General features: G+C 38.6%; 1 protein-coding gene across 5 annotated transcripts in view; it reads left to right on the forward strand.

Annotated features, from left to right (window-relative positions):
- The window catches only part of RSU1 (Ras suppressor protein 1), a 170,578-nt gene that overhangs the window by 21,023 nt on the left and 132,042 nt on the right, over positions 1-17,513 (forward strand). For all 5 annotated transcript variants that reach the window (XM_081143585.1, XM_081143586.1, XM_081143589.1 and 2 more), the window contains exon 4: positions 15,644-15,764. In XM_081143585.1, coding sequence (XP_080999711.1) covers positions 15,644-15,764 — 121 coding nt within the window. The remainder of the gene's footprint in view (positions 1-15,643; positions 15,765-17,513) is intronic.

Here is a 17,513-nt window from a genome sequence, read left to right on the forward strand (position 1 = left end):
GGGGAAATCTAAAATTTATTTTGGTGACACTAAAATACATGAGCATATTGTCTTTCCATATTTTGTACTTGGCTCTAGTTTGAGGATTCTTTCCTATTGTATGTGTAAGCTGAAGAAAGAAAATGACATTGTTTCTTTGGAAATGTTCCCTTTCACAGATGATGAACGCTGCAGTGACCTGAACTGCTGAGCCATTCATTAGTATTTCATGAAAAAAAAAGTAATTAGGATAAGCGTTTTTTGCCTTTATCTACACTTCTCTTCAGAGGGGAAAAATTTACCTGTTGATGTACTTTCCTTCCCTGCTTAATAGGGGGGAAAAAACCACAAAGTTGCATAAATTATATATATATTTGAATCTACATTTTTAAAAATTCTTGAGTATGATTTCTATTGGGCATTGGTAGTGTCATGGTATGGTTAACATATAGTAGATTTAATGCTGGCTTTTATAAGAATATCTTGCACGAATGATATGGGCCATTTTATTCTTATAGCTATGGTTTTAAAGATTTTAATGACGGCCCCACTCTTCTTTATTATTCCTAATTGACTGTCACTTCTTTGTGCTTGCCATATTTCCTGCAGACTTGAATGATTTTCTAATCATGTGGCAAGAATTTGTTCGGGAGCTTTCTGAGTCCAATGAAATTGAGCAGAATGTCATCCTGAGGGATTTGTGCCGTGAATTTATGTGCGTTATGTACAGCTTGAAGCAATGTCACAGAGCTATTGAATATTGAGAATTAGGAATGGCAGGGCCCCTCGTGTGCAGGAGACAGGCAGATTAGTTCATTTTTAGCCAAAAGTGCATATTTGTAAGGCAAAGGCAGAGTGACACAATTGTCACATTTTAGCAGCAGGGGCTACAGAAGCTGAAAGTGAGGGCTACAAGTCATGTGTGATCATTTTTGTAACAGGTGACATGCAGCTGTTTTTATTATTTTTGTAACAAATGGTCCTGCTTTCCACTGAGAATCTAATACCAGTCAAAGGGCATTTGTTGTTTGTTTGGAAGAGTGGATGGCATGATCCCTAAATTCCCCAAGATTTTGTGAGCAGAATTCCTGAAGCTCTGTACCTCATAGTTCATAAAAATATTTTTTAATTGCCAAGATTACATTGTTAGATCTGCATCAACATTAGAGTGAAACACTTTACTTTTTTTTTTTAATTTGAATTCTCACTGGATACTTATTGATATTAAGAAAGCATCATTCTATTTCTAAAGACTGAGGTATTATCTTTTGTTTTTATATTTTAAAGTAGGAACATTTTCTTGAGGATACAAACTAAAATATTTAGAGATAGTCTCTATGCTTATTGATTTAAAAATTTATATATTCAATATTTTATTTCTTTGAGAGATTATTTTTTAAAAAATTATTGCACATCTTTTTATATCAAAATATTCAACTGGGCTAGTTAGTAATCTTAATCTCATCAAGAAATTAGCCCAGGTATCAATAATGGTCATCTTAAGATGAGTTTGACTAGAACTTCTGATTCCAGGATTTTAAGATTGTTTTGTGAGTTACTGCCACAGAACACTAATTATTTATTAGTGATAAATTATCTGTAAATAATCAAAAGTGTACCAAATTTTCTAATCTCTAGTTCTTTATCAATTGAAGAAATTATTGGACAGTGTTTTTTGTTTTTGTTTTTAATGAGAGAAGGGTGGGAAGAAAACCCTGTGAGGGCTTTTAGCTTTGAACTCTCAGTAAAAGCTTTAGCAGTATTTAGTATCACCAGCTTGGTATAGGTTAAAAATGTGACACCCATCATTTACCAGGTAATAAAATTCAGATAGTGATATAGTGCAGCTACAGTTATTAAGGATAAATTAACTTGTTATCAATTTAATATTATGGAAACACTTTACATTTAAACAAGATAGCAAAACTTTATTTCTGTTGTGTAATTAATTGATCTGTTCTTTAAAATACTTTTCAGATGGTTGTAGTTTATTTCTTTTTAAATGTCCACAAAATTAGAAATCTCAGGGATCCATGGATCAGTTTCGTTCTCCAGACATATGATAAGAGATTAATTTAGAGTCTCACAAATATGGTGTTAAATTGTGTCTGTAAAGAGGTTGACTGTAAATGGATCCAAACTTCATATTTCTTCCTTCCCTGTTTTTATTTTTTCTTCTTCTTTTTCCCTATTTGAGACACTCTCATCCAGTAAACTCTAATTAATTGTCTTGGTAAATTCTGTTTCATGCCATTGTGAGTAGTGTCAGTGACATCCGGTCTCTTCCACTAAGGTCAAATTAGCATCTTTTCCTATTTTTCTGGCATTTAAATGAATGACTTTGCAATGGCTTTTCAAGTGTTTATAGTAAATATGTCCATTTGATGGCAATATAAATATGCATTATGTGCAAGTGGCTGAGCACACCCTCCTGTCACGTTTTATTGTAATCAGTGTCTCACTTTCTGTGGTTTTTAACAGGGACTGGCTGACAATGCTACATTAAAACCACTGGGACTCAAAAGATAAACTCCTCAGTACTGCTTTTACCTTCCAAAAGTATTTGTGTTTTTCTCTTAGCATCCCAGTTCCACTGTTCTCTGCAATTTCCACTCTGGACTTAGGGAATGAATTGGCTTACTGAAACTGGGGCCTTGATCTGGGACACTGAATGACTCCATGTATTTGAATCGGTACCTGTGGGGCCACTTGAACATTGTGCCATTGAGTTAACTTTCTTTCTCTGCTGGTGGTTTTGACATTGACCGGTCCACTCAACACAGTACAAGTGAGGCCAAGAGGAAGGTGAAAGTGGGCTGATGATCCTTAAATTCCTCAAGATTTTGTGAGCATAAATTCTTGATGTTTTCTAAATTACAGTTCATAAATATTTCAAAATTGTCAGACTAATCTCTTTTAGAGGTTCATCATTACTAAAGCGACACTGAAATTTAAACCTGGGGGATTGGGGCAGTGTTGATGAGTTTTGGAAATTGAGAAGTCAGTGGCAAATTGCCCTGCCTGCAGCCATTTTTCTAGATACGTGCATGTCCAGAATGTATTTAAGGAGGTGGGAGGCAGGGTAGCACCAGAACCTTTTCCTTTTGCCGTGACTGGGCAGGTACAATCTCAGAACCCATCTGAGGTTCTTTCTGGCCTAATGGGAATGGTTTCAGAGATGAGGTTCACCACCAGACCATCCCATCAGAAACTTTACTTTCCCTGTGATAACACACACATCTGGTAGAAGGTGCTGTTTATGTGCTTTTCTGAACTAGCTCTACTCTGGCCCCATGTTTTACAACCAGCCTTTTCTCCCCAGGTGCTTCTGCAGGAAAGTTTCTCTCTCTTCTTCCCCATGTCTAGCCCTGCTCTCTTCCAGGCTACCTTGCCCCCCTCCCTTCTACTCTGCATTGGCCTTGCCCCCATCCTCCAGGCTCCCCAACTGCCTTGGCCAACTTGAAATCTTTCTTCCCCTACTGTTCATAGACTCTTTACACCAGTGTCATACTTCCTGCCTTCTATTGCTTCAATGTTTTTTCTTGGGCTTTATCGAAAGCAGGACCATATCCTGTTTTTCTTTCATGTCCTATTCTTGCTGAGCACATAGTGGCTTCCCAGTAATTACCTATACAGAGCAACTGATGGATGGAAGCAGTTGATGACGGGGAGGAAAAGCTGGCCTGAAGTGAAGCAGTCATTGTAGGAACTGGATGGTTTTCTCAGGATTACCCAGTGAAGGGTCTTGAGTAGATGTGGCCACCACAAACTCTGTTTCTAACTCATGGGCTCATTTCAGATGTGCTGGACTGTGAGAGCTCTAAAGAAACATTACCTATGTCCTGGAAATTGGTGTCACATCATCTTTGTAGTTACTGGGGCCCTTTCAGACATGAGGAATGATGTGTGGGGATGGCACTCCTCATGTACACCTGAGGATCCCAAGGTAGGGCAGGCTGGCACCATGACGAGCCTTGGATGCTTCTTCCACCCAGTGACCTCGTGGGCCTTCTTTTACCACTCTACGTCTCATGGCTTCTAGGCCTGTTACTCTTTCTCTTAAAGTTAGTTTTATATACTGTATTTAAGGTCCCAAATTATTGATGAGTTGTGCCAAGTCCCAGCAGACCCAGATGATACACCCAAGGGCTGACTTTGGTTTTCTAAAGAAGTGAACATAGCAGTTATTCCAAAGTCTGTCTTCCTTTGTCTCTGCTCTGCTCCTCCACCCTCTGTCTGTGATTACCCTCCCTTGTAAGCCAGTCTTAGCTAAGTCTTTTTCAGACTACTTAATCTTATCGTTGCTTCTTATAGTGTGTGGAAGTGTTAGCTTGTAAATGTTTTCCTACTCCTTTCAGTCTTAGACCAACTTTTTTTTGAGACAGCCATTTTAACACATGTCCACGAGAGGTCACTGTTGAGATAGTTGTTGTTTTTTTCTCCCCTCCGCAGGTCTTGTGCCTAACTAAAGATTAAAAACCAAAATTGTATCAGATGAAATTTTTTGAAAGCTCTTCTGCTCTGTTCAACAGGGCATATTGCTCTTTCCATTTACATAGTGCAGTTTACCATAATTAAAGTAGACCGTTCTTTAAGGAGCTATGTTATTTTTCGGTTTTGCTCCTGAAATTGTACATTCATTTTCACATATTTTTTAGTGTTTATTATGATTACTTTCTCAAGTTAGAAACTCTTCTTTTAATATCTTTAAATTGGAAGAATTGCTTTGTTGTAGTGTTTTGTTTGAGTATATGTGAATTTTTCTTCCCCTGTGGAAGAAAGTTTAAAATATGTGTATGTAACCAGATTGAATTAAAAAATAACCAAGTAAATCTCAGGAAAATGTGCATTTTGTGCATATTTATACTGATTTTTCTCCCAAATACTGTGTCAGAAAAAATACCGTACGTTATGAAATGAATTACATTCTGCATCAATGATAAAACAAACTCTGGGTATTAATTTTCTAACATGAAGATTTTCTAAATATTAAAAATAATTCTTACAGCAAAACCCATATATAGATATTGCTAAAACCTTAAATATGACAACAATATTTTTCATTTTGTGACCCACGTATATTGAGGATAAAGCACTCATCATTTTGTGCAAGAAATACAAAGGATATCTTTGCTCTGTGCAAACCTTGAGTGGCCCACTCTATGTAAACCTTTTATAAATGTGGGTCTCTGAATGTAATTGTTTAGTTTTATACTTTGAACTTTTAACTGCCATGTAAAACCTTTTCTTGAGGTATTAGCAGTTTTGCCTGCAGTTTCAGGCCTTAATGGGACCATATCTTGTCATTTAATGTATCGGAAATGGCTAGGCAGGCAGTAACTTAAGTTTTATGGCAAAACGTGTGTTTTTTTTAAACAGATTATTCCCTTTTACTTAGCTGGTATATGGATTTGAAATTACAGTGAATAAGAAGTGCTAGTGGGTTTTTTTAGTGATTTCAATAATTTCTTTGTCAAAGATAATGTTCTAAATACATAGAAGCTAATATAATGTTTTAAAATTTTATACAGATGTACATATGGATGGGATTTCTACTGTGTTACCATAAATGAATTAAGTACCATGATCTATGTAAAATAATGCATTCTCCCAATATGCAGATCTAATTATAATGAAGAAAATTAAGCAGTTTTTTTTAAAGCATAATAAATTAAAATGCTTTCCTACAGACGTAATTGATTGTTGAGATGAATGAGCAAACTTAACTATCCCAATTCATAAGAATGACCTTCACCAGTCTTTCAACACCTTCCTGTTCCAAAGTCTCTAGTTATTTTCTCTTTCACAGATTATTTGTCATGCCTTATGCAAAAGTTCTTGTGCATGGCTTGTATGAAATTAAACTATGAGGGGGAATATGCAAAATAAATCATCTCTGTGTCATGAATTTATCTTGGGACAATGTCAAAACAACTTGCTGTTTGCATTTTAACAAAGTATAAATGTATTTATAATACAGAGGCTTTGATCAATAGCTTATTTTTTTAATTAGTGTACATTTATCAGTTTGTTACTGTGCCATCATTTGAAAGATTGGATTTGAAAAAAAATATACCTAGTATTTTTGAGTCTGACAGCTGCGACTTACACAATAGCTACTGGATGGTACCAGTGGTTAGGTTATCATAAAATATTGCCTGTAGTTGGCAGCTTGGTATTATTTTTGGTTTTCATAAGTAAGCATGCAAGGTCATCCTGTGAAAGAGGCTGTTGGAGAAGCTGGTTCTCGATGGTGGTGTGTCCTCAGCTCAGAGACTGTAGTCCCTTGATCTCTTTCTTACCAGCCCCACCAGCCACAATGGACCTCTTCTAGATTCCTTTTTCTTGGAGTCTTGCGTGTGCTAAGAGAAAGCTAGCTAACTGTGGTGTATTACTCCTTCCATGGTATATTTCTAAGTAGAAGACTTCAATTATGAGAATTTCAGAATGCTGGTAGTCTGTGGAGAAAACAATGTGGGGGCAAGTTGAACCTGTCCCTTTCCAAATCATAGCTAGGCCATTTTGGGGAGCTGATGTTGAAGAGGGTTTCTCTTCCCATTTACAATGGAACTCTCAAACAGAATTGATTTAATAGCAAAAATCGATGTCTGAATCATCTGTTGACTATCCTATATATGTGTGTGTGTGTACACAAGTGTATAGTGTGGAGGAGGGTGGGAGAGGATATTCTAAGAGGTGCAGTACTTGCCTATATACAACATTCTTTTAGAGCAATTCTTAACATTTCATAACTCACCTTTATAAAGAATAGGGTGAAAGCTGGGTCCATGATCCCTAGAAATGTATACATAATAGTTATAATTTCAACCAGTTTGTGGATCCTGTTAAAATTGTCCATGAATTATTTAGGGGTGCATGGAGCTCATATTTAGAAACCCTAGAATAGGGGAAAGATAACGTTAGTATACAGGGTGGGGCAAAAGTAGGTCTGTAGTTGTGAGTACATGAAACACAGTTTATTCTTGTATTATCTATTAATTATTGTATTATTTTCCGTACAAACAACTATAAACCTACTTTTGCCCCATTTTGTATTTGCAGTGTAGATACACTGATACTATTTCTTAAAGGAGATGTTTTCTGGAAATTTGTACAAAACTTTAAAAAGATTATATTTAATGCAATGTGAAATTCATTCTTGATAGTTTTTTTTTTAAATGTTCATAAGCACCACTTAATTTATCTACTTAAATTAAAATTTTTTAATTTCAATAAGAATTTGTAACCTTGAGTGGAATGCATATATATACGTGTGTGTGTGTGTGTATATATATATATGTATATATATATACATATATATATATATTAACTCCAATAAAACCTTGAGAATCTCTTTCACATTTCAATTTTTCTTTCTCTTTGTGTCTTAGCTTAATAGGAGAAAACACCACTCTGATATGATTGACCACTAAACTAATGGACCTTTTTTTCAGCTATTTTCAGAGAACCCTCCTTTGTGTAGCATTTTGCTCTTTCTTTAGCCCTTTTTTCTTGCCTATATATTCTCTGGTCTAATCACCAGACTCTTCTCTGATCAGAAGTGCCTGCCCCTCTCTCCAAATCTTGCTCTTCCTTCAAGAGATTGAGATGCATTCTCACCTTTCTCCGTGAAGCCCCCTGAATCAGTGCTGGGGAGTATAGTTAAGGCACTCCACTGCTTATAGACTCTGAAGGACCACACTCCACATGTATCATGACTTCAGGGTGACAGGATGGGGAGGAAAGAACAAGTGTTTATTGACACCCTCCTCTGTATCCGGTAGGAGCAAAAGCCTTAAAGTGGCTAAGTATGGAGAGCTAGAGGTGGAGGGTACTTTTTATGACTTGCAAGCCTCTGTCTACCATTCCCCTGCCACATCTGCCAGTGTTGTATGTGTGCAGTTTAAATGACCCACTGAGGCAAATCGAGGAGCTCCGTGGGTGAAGCATGGGCCCTGCGTCTTCACTTGTTCAACTAGATAAGTAAGGAGAGTTCCTGGGGTTCAGAGGCATAGTCAGTATTGTTGGAGGGGGAGTTAATAAAGCTGCTGTGTGGAGTTTTCCAGCACTGGGCATCTTCCTCCACCCCCGCCCTTCCTCCTTCCTCATGTAATTACTTCCTTCCTCAGCATCGAACATAAGGCAACGAAGGAAGTGAAGCAACCCAGTGTGGCCTCTTGCTGAAATAATTCTTAGCTGTAAAAGAAGACAGGGATTATTGGCAGAGTGTGTGGGTGGGTGTGAGAATTTGACTTGTTTACTGTCTCCCTCTTAATAACAATCAAGGATTGAGAGTGTATATGTATAAAATAATATATTGTAATTCTATTTATTTAAGAGCCGAGAGAGCTCTTTTTATGATACAGAGCTTGCACCCCTATTGATGGAGTGAAGTTTTCCGTGTTCTCTTTTTCTTCTCGCTCTTTCCAGTGTTTCAGAGTTTTCATAGACATTTTTCCTAGAGGAGCCTCTGTCCATTTCTTGCCCCTCACTAGATGTCACTTACTTTCGGGCCATGGAATGTCATTGCCTTTCCTCTTAGTGCTGTTTCTCTGAACCTGCTCCCAAATTTCACCTATTTATTGATGTATGGCCTTAGCGCTAGAGTGTAATTTCAATAGTATGTTCCTAAAAGAATTTGGGGTTGGAAGTCGTCCTGAAGGTTTCATGGACCATTTTTTGGTTCTCTCTGGGGAGTTAAATCGAGATTCAAACATTAACTAACTTTTGCACCCCCAGAGGAGCAGAAATCTCTGCTTGTCAGGTTTTTTTTGTGTTTTTTTTTTTTGAGGAATAACTGACTTTATTAAGACCTAATATTCTTTTATTTATTTATTTATCTTTATTGTTGAAAGTATTACAGATGTCCTCCTTTCCCCCCTCATTATTCCCCTCCATCCCAGCCCCTCCATCTCCCCAGGCCTTCACCGCACTATTGTCTGTGTCCATGGGTTATGTATATATGCATATAAGTTCTTTGGTTAATCTCCACTCCCCTTCCCTCCAAGATTCTTCAGCTTTTTAGATTTGCATGGCTCTGCGTGCACACTTTTTATAGCCCAGGGACATATATTTTTGCTTGTTTGACTTTATGCTGTAAAATCTCCCTAGTGCTTGCTTGTAATGTTTCCCCCTAATTTTTGTATAATTGATTATTCTCATTGTTGCTGAAAGAGTAGGACCTTTTTGTTTAGTTTTTTTTTCTGTAGTGAATTAAGTCAGGGGTATTCTTGGTTGAAATTACTTAAGCTGCAGAATCTTAGGAAGCTCATGATGGGATACAGTAAGTATGTATTTGTTGGTGTGGATGCTCAGTAAATACTGCTGAATAACTGAAAGTAGCGTTACTATTGGTATTTATAAAGTTAATAAATATTTAGGGAGTGTTGGCCCTTACTGGGTGGATGTTTAGATATTTTCCTATTTTGTTTTTACCTTGAGGACTGTGCAGGTTATTTTAAATGAGAACTTGCCTTACTGTTTTATAAACTTTATGTTTTTAAATAACCCATAACTATTGTAATTTACTGTTTTAATACCTGCTTTGGGGAAAATCCCATAAAACCTGCAAAGTTACCATTAATATATACTTTTGAACTTCACATTCTTATGCTAGGATGTAATTAGTTCACTATTTACCTTGTATTTTTCGGCCAGAAAACAAAACTCATTGTTCACTGTAAGTACAAATGAATTTTTTGCGTATAAAATTCTGAAGAGCATAATTGTTTGTATGTGAGAGTGAAGAGATTCTCTTTTACATGTACTCATTGGAATGGCATCCAAGACTGACTAACTGGCTGAAAGGATTGGCCTCTGTATAATTAGTCTAGGCGTCACCTCTGTGGTATGAATAGACTAATGTCTTTCGGCTGTTGTAGCTGAGGGTTGAAAGGACTGTCTTTTCATTCTGGACAGTGTCTCAAGTCATATTGTATAGAGTTCCTGTTAATTTTGCTTTTTGTACCTTGCCTCGTTCAGGGCAAAGAGAGATGGTTGTTATCCAGTATCCGATTCATCCAGTGCTGGGGCAAAGCAATGTTTGCTTTCACCATTTTCTCTTAAATGGTCTGTTTTACCCCACTGAATGTGTAATGAATAGTCTCCCTCATTTTCATGTATTCTAATGATTTTTGTAATTTTTCTAATCACTTTGTTGTTAGCAGCGTGACTTAGGAATCCAAACGCCTGGCCTCATTTTAATATCCTCTACCATCCCTCTCTCTTACTTTATTCTTGTCTGTTAAAGATATTTTTAAAGAAAAAATTTTAAAGCATTTTAAATTTAAAAATATGTTTAAAGTCAACAAAAGCATGTGAAAATCTGACTGGACATATCTATTGGTTAAACAAGACAAAACTCCTTTTTTTTAAAAAATTGAATTTAGCCCGGCCGGGCGTGGCTCAGCGGTTGGGCATCGACCTAGGGTCCAGGTGATCGGGGTTCGATTCCCGGTCAGGGCACATGCCCGGGTTGCGGGCTGCAGCCGATCAATGACTCTCTCATCATTGATGTTTCTGTCTGTCTGTCTCTCCCTCTCCTTTCCTCTCTCTGAAATCAATAAAGATATATTTAAAAAAATAAATTTAAAAAAAAATTGAATTTATTGGGGTGACATTGGTTAATAAAATTATATAGGTTTCAGGTGTACAATTCTACAATACATCATCTTTATAGTGTATTGTATGTTCACCACCCCAAGTCAATTCTCCTTCCATCACCATTTTTCTCCCTTTACCCTCTTCTGCCTCCCCCTACCACCCTTGCCCTCTGGTAGTAACCATGCTGTTGTCTGTGTCTATGAGATTTTTTATTTGCTTAATCCCTTCACCCTTCTCACCCACCCCCAACCCCCTCCCCTATGACAGCTGTCTGTCTGTTCTCTGTATCCATGAGTCTGTCTCCACTTCATGTTTTGTTTTGTTTTATAATTGAAGTTTTTTGTTGTTGTTTTTTGATTTTATGTACAAAGAGCTAGCATTCTGCAGTAAGGTAGATGTCTTGAATGACCCAGTCGTGGAAGTTACGTCTGATTTGGGGCAGCTGAGATATTCCCTGCATTTTACTTTACCTACCCGTATATGGTATCTTTTGGCCTTGTTTGGTCCATGAGTCTTTGGCACTTTGGTGTCATTGGAAATGCGCACAAGATAGCAGCGTTTCACCCATTGCAGCGCGGAGAACAAGTCCACTACTGGTCATGTGCCCTCTCAGCCTTTGCTTCCCATTAAGTGTTCCTGTTCTTGTACAGGGGTGCTTCGCAGTTCTATCCTTGGTTTCCTATGAAGGAGGCAATGGCTGAACCATGAATTCCATTTTTCAGAGGTATGAGGGCAGGGTTCCCTGGTTTTCATGCCCCAGCCTAGCACCTCTCCTTTGTAGGAATCACCAGAGCTAAAACAGTCTGGGTGCTTCTGCAGAAATAGTTGGGCAGAGGCAGAGCATACTTCTAAGTACTCAGAAGTCTGCTGGAGGTGGTGGATGGAGTTCATCTCCAGATTTTATGCCCGTGCTTATGACGAAAACTTACATGTGTTCTGAGCAGCTTCTGGCTTCCCAGGAGCCGTGGGTGGTAAGATGGCGCCTGGTCTATTACCATCCTTTTGTAGCTGAAGAGGACCTGACTGCTGGTGCCGACCATATGGCTCTGAAGACCCATGCGTGCCCCAAGAGCCCTTCTGTGGGCTGCTCACAGGCGAGCTCCTGTCCTTATGTTTTACTTGGTGCCTGCTGCTCCCAGAGCCTGTCATTCTTCACAGTTTTGTTTCTTTGCCTCAGGGGCCACAAGATGCTTTTGCTCAAAAAGCCCCTGGATTGGCTGCAACCCAGCTGGTCTGTCTGTGCTGTCGCTGCCTCCCGGCATTCTACAGTTAGGCCTCCACTTTTCAAAGGCCAGAAGTATAGCAAGTGGCATGTCGCCATGTGACCACACTTGGGTGTTATGAAGTTGCTGGAGTGACTTAATTCAGTGAGCTAGGAAATTGAGTGTTCTTCTTCCCCTTGAATGCTGTCCATACTACTCCATACTGATTCACCATAAAGATCTGTGTGGAAGCAGAAGTCCACTGGAAATGGTTTGATGGCAGCCTCTAGGTTGGGTGCATTGGCCACCTAGATAGAGTGTCTTTTGTTTTTGTTTTTGTTATTTTTTACTTTCATCCATCTGCAGGCTCAGTAGCTCATTGAAGTGACAGGAGTCTTAATTTGGGTAAGATTGATTATTATAATCTTACCCAGAATTGTGTGGGGATGAGGGACATGTGTATTAGGTTAATGATTTTAATGTCACCAGTGAGTAGCTAGGGACTTTTCTCTCAAATCTAGCAACTTGAAGTCTCAAAATTAAAGCAGCCATCATTGCTAGACACAAAATGATACTAAAAAACTAAATTCTTTGTCGTAATCACAGTTCTACACGACTGAGCTTCCTAATTGAGGGAGCCCTTTGTTGCATTATTTAAATCCATATCATTGATTTTCATAATCCAGCTCTTCTTAGAATCATAGAATGTCAAAGCCAGGCTGTAGAGAATTTAGGAATAGTCATAATCTAGCCTTCTCATTTCAGACTGGAGGAAGCAATGAGACCCAGAGAAGTTGAGTATGTACACATGGAGAGTTTAAGGGGTGATCAGGCAAGGCCAAAGCTAGCCTTATATGGCCAGGTCGGGACTCCCGTGTCCTTGCATTACACTGCCCTCTCTTTGGTGTGCTAAGCTCTGTGTGTCTGTAGGCCACATGTGTACTGCTGGGGTCACAGTCAGAATCTGGACCAACTGATAAGAAAGGAACATTACAGATGCATAATAAGAAATACCTGGATGGTCATTGTTTAGTTATATTTAAAAATGCTACTTCTCTCTAATGTGTCACATAGATATCTTGAAAAATTCCACCAGAATATTCTGACCAGTGACATGTTGCCTCCACCTTTTCATTACAGCAGTTCATAAATTGTTCCTGCCATGTATCTACATGGTTTAGTTATTGTACAACTTATTATGTTAGCTGGTTATTTTTTATGGACAGTTTTGTTGGAGTTGTTTTTTTTTTCTAAGCACTAGGCCTGTTTCCATTTATCGACTCTGATACCCCTTGTTTTGTAGATTACTTTCTTTAAACAGTATGCCTCTCTTACTTTATTCCCAAAATATCGGAATGCTAGGTGCTAAAAGTATGGTGCTGTGCACATAATAAGCATTTGCTAATATTGGTTGAAAGAGCGAATGTTATCCCATCCAGACAGGTCTGAATGTTAATTTCTTTTGCTTTTTACTTTGGCTGCAGGAAAAATTCTATAGTTTAGGGAGAATATTAACTGTGTAATTTTTTCCCCTTGTGTAGCTGGGATGGAGTCTTAAACACACAATTCACATGCACACCAAAAGACTGGGAGAGGTTAGTAAATTGAATGTGGGGTTATTGTTTATGTCCACAAAACAGAGCCCTAAATCACATTTCGCATAATTTGTGGCTTTAAATTGGACTGATTTAGCAAGGAGAGTGAAATAATCTCTCATCCTGTCAAAAAGGCGATACCTTCAGACCAGCATTTAATTGCATTGGCAAAGTAACTTTGGGAAGGCAGCAGTAATTCTGGCTGCATTATTCTTGGTTTGTGGCTAAATTGGGATCATCATTTTCTCCTGGTTGCACTAAGTTTCTTTATTGCTCTTCAAACTAATCAGATGAAGGCAGGGAGAGAAACTTTGTGGTAGCTGGAGGGGGAACAGGGAGAGGGAGTGGGCCTCTGAGCAATGTTGTTGTCATCTGTGGAGTTCACACACTTCATGGTCCAGGTTCAGAACAGGTAAGCTGATACCTGGCGACTCAGCAGGCACAGCCTGATTTTCTTCACGATTATTTTACACAAAGTGAACACCATTCATTGGCACAAAAGTGTGTTGTTGACTACACATCTAAAAATGTGCTTTTATAATCAAATTGTATAGGCAGGACTCAATACATTCATATTGGTGTCCAAGAATGTGTTTTTTGGGGGGCAATTCCCAGCTGCCTCGATTATCCCATTAAAATCTGTGCTTTGGTCTCCACCCTTACCACCAGCCACTTCATTAACAAATCTATGCCTTGCCCATTTTCCATCTGAATCACTGCCTCTTTTTTTTTTTTTTTTAAATTTATCTTTATTGATTTCAGAGAGAGGAAAGGAGAGGGAGAGAGAGAGAAACATCAATGATGAGAGAGTCATTGATCGAGCCCACAACCTGGGCATGTGCCCTGAGCGGGAATCGAACCCCGATCACCTGGATCCTAGGTCGATGCTTAACCGCTGAGCCACGCCCGGCCGGGCTGAATCACTGCCTCTTAGTGCCTTAGTCTAGAATGATTTGTATTCTTCACAATCCCTTCTCCCAAAAAAGGCATTTCCCTTACCTTTTACCAAGCCTCTTCCCTCTAAAAGAAATCATGTCATCGATTCCTTAGACATTTCATAAAGTTGAAAATGATATCCCAAAACTGAATTGAACAAGTGCGCCAGTTTTCTTTATGTATTCCCCTGGGAGTTACATGCTGGAGTTCTTGGAATGGCTCTCTCTGTAAATATTTTAGATGTCTGTTTGGAATTTTACACACACCTTTGTTGTGGTTCTAAGCAAAGGTGCTCTGTGTTTTCTCAGCAGTCCGGAGCATTCCCTGGAGGGAGCTGGTGGGATGGGAAGTACATGTCCTGACATGAGACAAAACACTGTGTATTGTGCCCAAGGCCCATGTCAGTGGCTTCAATTACCTGGATAGTCTTGGTATTGATGTTTGCATGAACCATGGACAACAAGCTCATGGCCAATAAAATGTTTATAGAAAGCTTGAATCAGCAAATGGACACTTAAGTACAATCTATGGGAAGTATTTCTGCTTCCAATTGAGAGTTAGTACTTTTGAGGTAAAGATGCCTTTGTTTTTAAATATGTATTTGCAGGTATATACTGTTGGGAAGGCAGAACCTTTCAGGCCCCTACTGTTTTATGTTAACCTTTGATCTGCATACTAGTATTCATATCATGCTACTGTTGAGTTGGTTTTTTATATTTCTGTATAATAACAGTGCATTGATCTGTTGTTAATCTGATGTAACATGTGTGTACGCGCGCGCGCGCGTGTGTGTGTGTGTGTGTGTGTGTGTGTGTGTGTGTGTATTGATCAAGGTACAAAGGCCAGAGGCCAAAACTGGAGACTGGGTAGGTTGAATATTTCATCATTTAAGTTTGAACTTAAATTGTTGTGATTTAGTGCAGTGTGAAGAGAACAGCTCTTCAGATACCAGATTATTGAAACAGCTTGATGAACGTATGGTCACTCAGGAAGGGATTTGGAGTTCACTCACTGCAAGGGAACCAAAAGGAAGGAAGCTGTGCCCTTATTAGACATTGTATAACAATTATAACGCTATATGCTTCATAATATTCACTTATGGGCTGTTTATGGCAAAGAAATTCTCTACCCTTTGAAGAAACATTTCCCTTTCTGCTCAGTGTTGAGTTACAACTTACAAAAAACTTACAGAAACTAAGTACACATGAATTAGATGGTCATATTGGATGGTCACCTCTCTTTCATATGAAGAAAAATACAGTGTGTTGCTGGCATTCCTTGCGAGGAGTGAGGTCCCTGTGTTCACAATCGGGATTTTTGTCTCCATAGCTGTGCCAGCAAACATAGCAGAACTGAAGAATTTGGAAGTGCTCAACTTTTTTAATAACCAGATTGAGGAGCTGCCCACACAGATCAGCAGCCTTCAAAAACTGAAGCACCTGAACCTCGGGTGAGTATCAGTGGAAGGAAGCGAGGAGGAGGTGAAGGGAGTGCAGAGTAAGGGGGTACGGCTGTAGGCGGGGGCAGGGGGACCACTTATATTTCTGCATAGGAGAACTGATTCCTCATTTCATTTTATGTTTTAGGTTTTTTAAAAGTTTTATTGTTTTAATACATTCTTACAATGGCCTACATTAGTGCATATCTATTTGAGAACTAATTGAGAAGCTAATTGTTGGTGCAATTAGGGATTTTTTTTTTTTTTACTGTATTTTGTTTCCAATAAAATTTTATTTCAGGGATGTTACCCCTGAAGGGACTTATTTGCATAGCTTTAACTGTCCATCCCAGTTGTAATGTGGTAGATTTTGCTCTCTGTATTAAGTAGAAATAGTTTACAAAGCACCTTCCTTCTGTGTACATTTCTTAACATGGCTTTATTGAATCTTGCAAATCTGTTATGTAGTTGGGAGGTTCTAATCCTATGTCTATCTTTATACAAAGATGAAGAGAGGAATTTTGGTTCAGCTGAGGTTGCAGAAGCAGGTAGCAGTGAATAATATCTTGCATCTGAATATTACTCTACAGTTTTCAAAGTCCTCATGCCAGCATTTGACCCTCTCAGCCATTACAAGGGAGGGCAGGCAGGCATTACTGTTTTCATTTCTAGGAGAGGAAGCCAAGCCTTTCGGAAAGTTGCAGTGACTTGCTCTTGATTGCTTCTAAGATTAGTGGCTGAGCTACACAGAGAACCCCTTTCCAACAGACATCATAGACACCACCCAGAGCTTGGACTTCTGGGTGCCAGCTTCAGTGTTGTAGCTCTCAGATAAACCTGCCCACTCATTCTTCATTCACTGTGAGAAGTAATATATTCATGAAATTATAGTCATTAAATGCTCTAGTAAGTTAGTGATTTACATGGAGTGGTAATAGAAGCTGGCCAGGTATTTATCAATTTAATAAGAAACAATCATGGGGGGGTCATCTCATTCATGAAATGAGTTTTAGTTTAGTTTATTCTTTCCATGGGGAGTTTGGTTAGACACTCTTATTTTGATGTTTATTCTGGTTGAGAGATTATCTTTTTAAGATCCATGAGCATTCTTTTTCCAAATGTCAGAGGGGAAGTGGTGTTTAAATGAGGGGAAATATCACTTTAGATCAGATAACTTTTCCCCCTGTAAGTATGGAGACTATATATCCCAAGAAAGGATCTTTGTTTAGATCTTTGTTTTGATAATTATTTTCATACTATTTAATTTGCATGTAAAAAGAATCTAAAACTATATACATGTACTAGATATATAAAACTAGATCTATCCTTACTATTAATTTTTTCATGTATTAAATAAGTTATTTACATATAAGGTGCTAGGAATAGTACCTGGCACATATTAAGCAGTACATAAGTGTTAGCTGTTATTATCATTGTTCTATTTATTAATTCATTTATTTTGTGACTATGTAAGTGCCTATTCTGCATCAGGAACCTTGGTAGTGTTGGAGGCCAGTGGTGAAAGTCATAGTCCCTGGCTATGAGTATGAGGGCAGAGCCTCCTGTCAGCGAACAGTGACAGTGTACAGCTGGGCCACCGATGTGTGACAGGGTCTAGAAGTGCAGTGGGAGAGGGACTAGGAGCACAGTAGTCTGCAGGGAAGATTCTCGGGAGACAAGATCCTACAGGGTTAGTATTTGAGCCCAGACTTGCATCAGAAGCTATTTCTCATCACATTCCCAAGCAGAGGGAAGACATCT

Source organism: Miniopterus schreibersii, assembly GCF_964146895.1.
Source record: "Miniopterus schreibersii genome assembly, chromosome: 1".
In the NCBI taxonomy this organism is placed as follows: domain Eukaryota; kingdom Metazoa; phylum Chordata; class Mammalia; order Chiroptera; family Miniopteridae; genus Miniopterus; species Miniopterus schreibersii.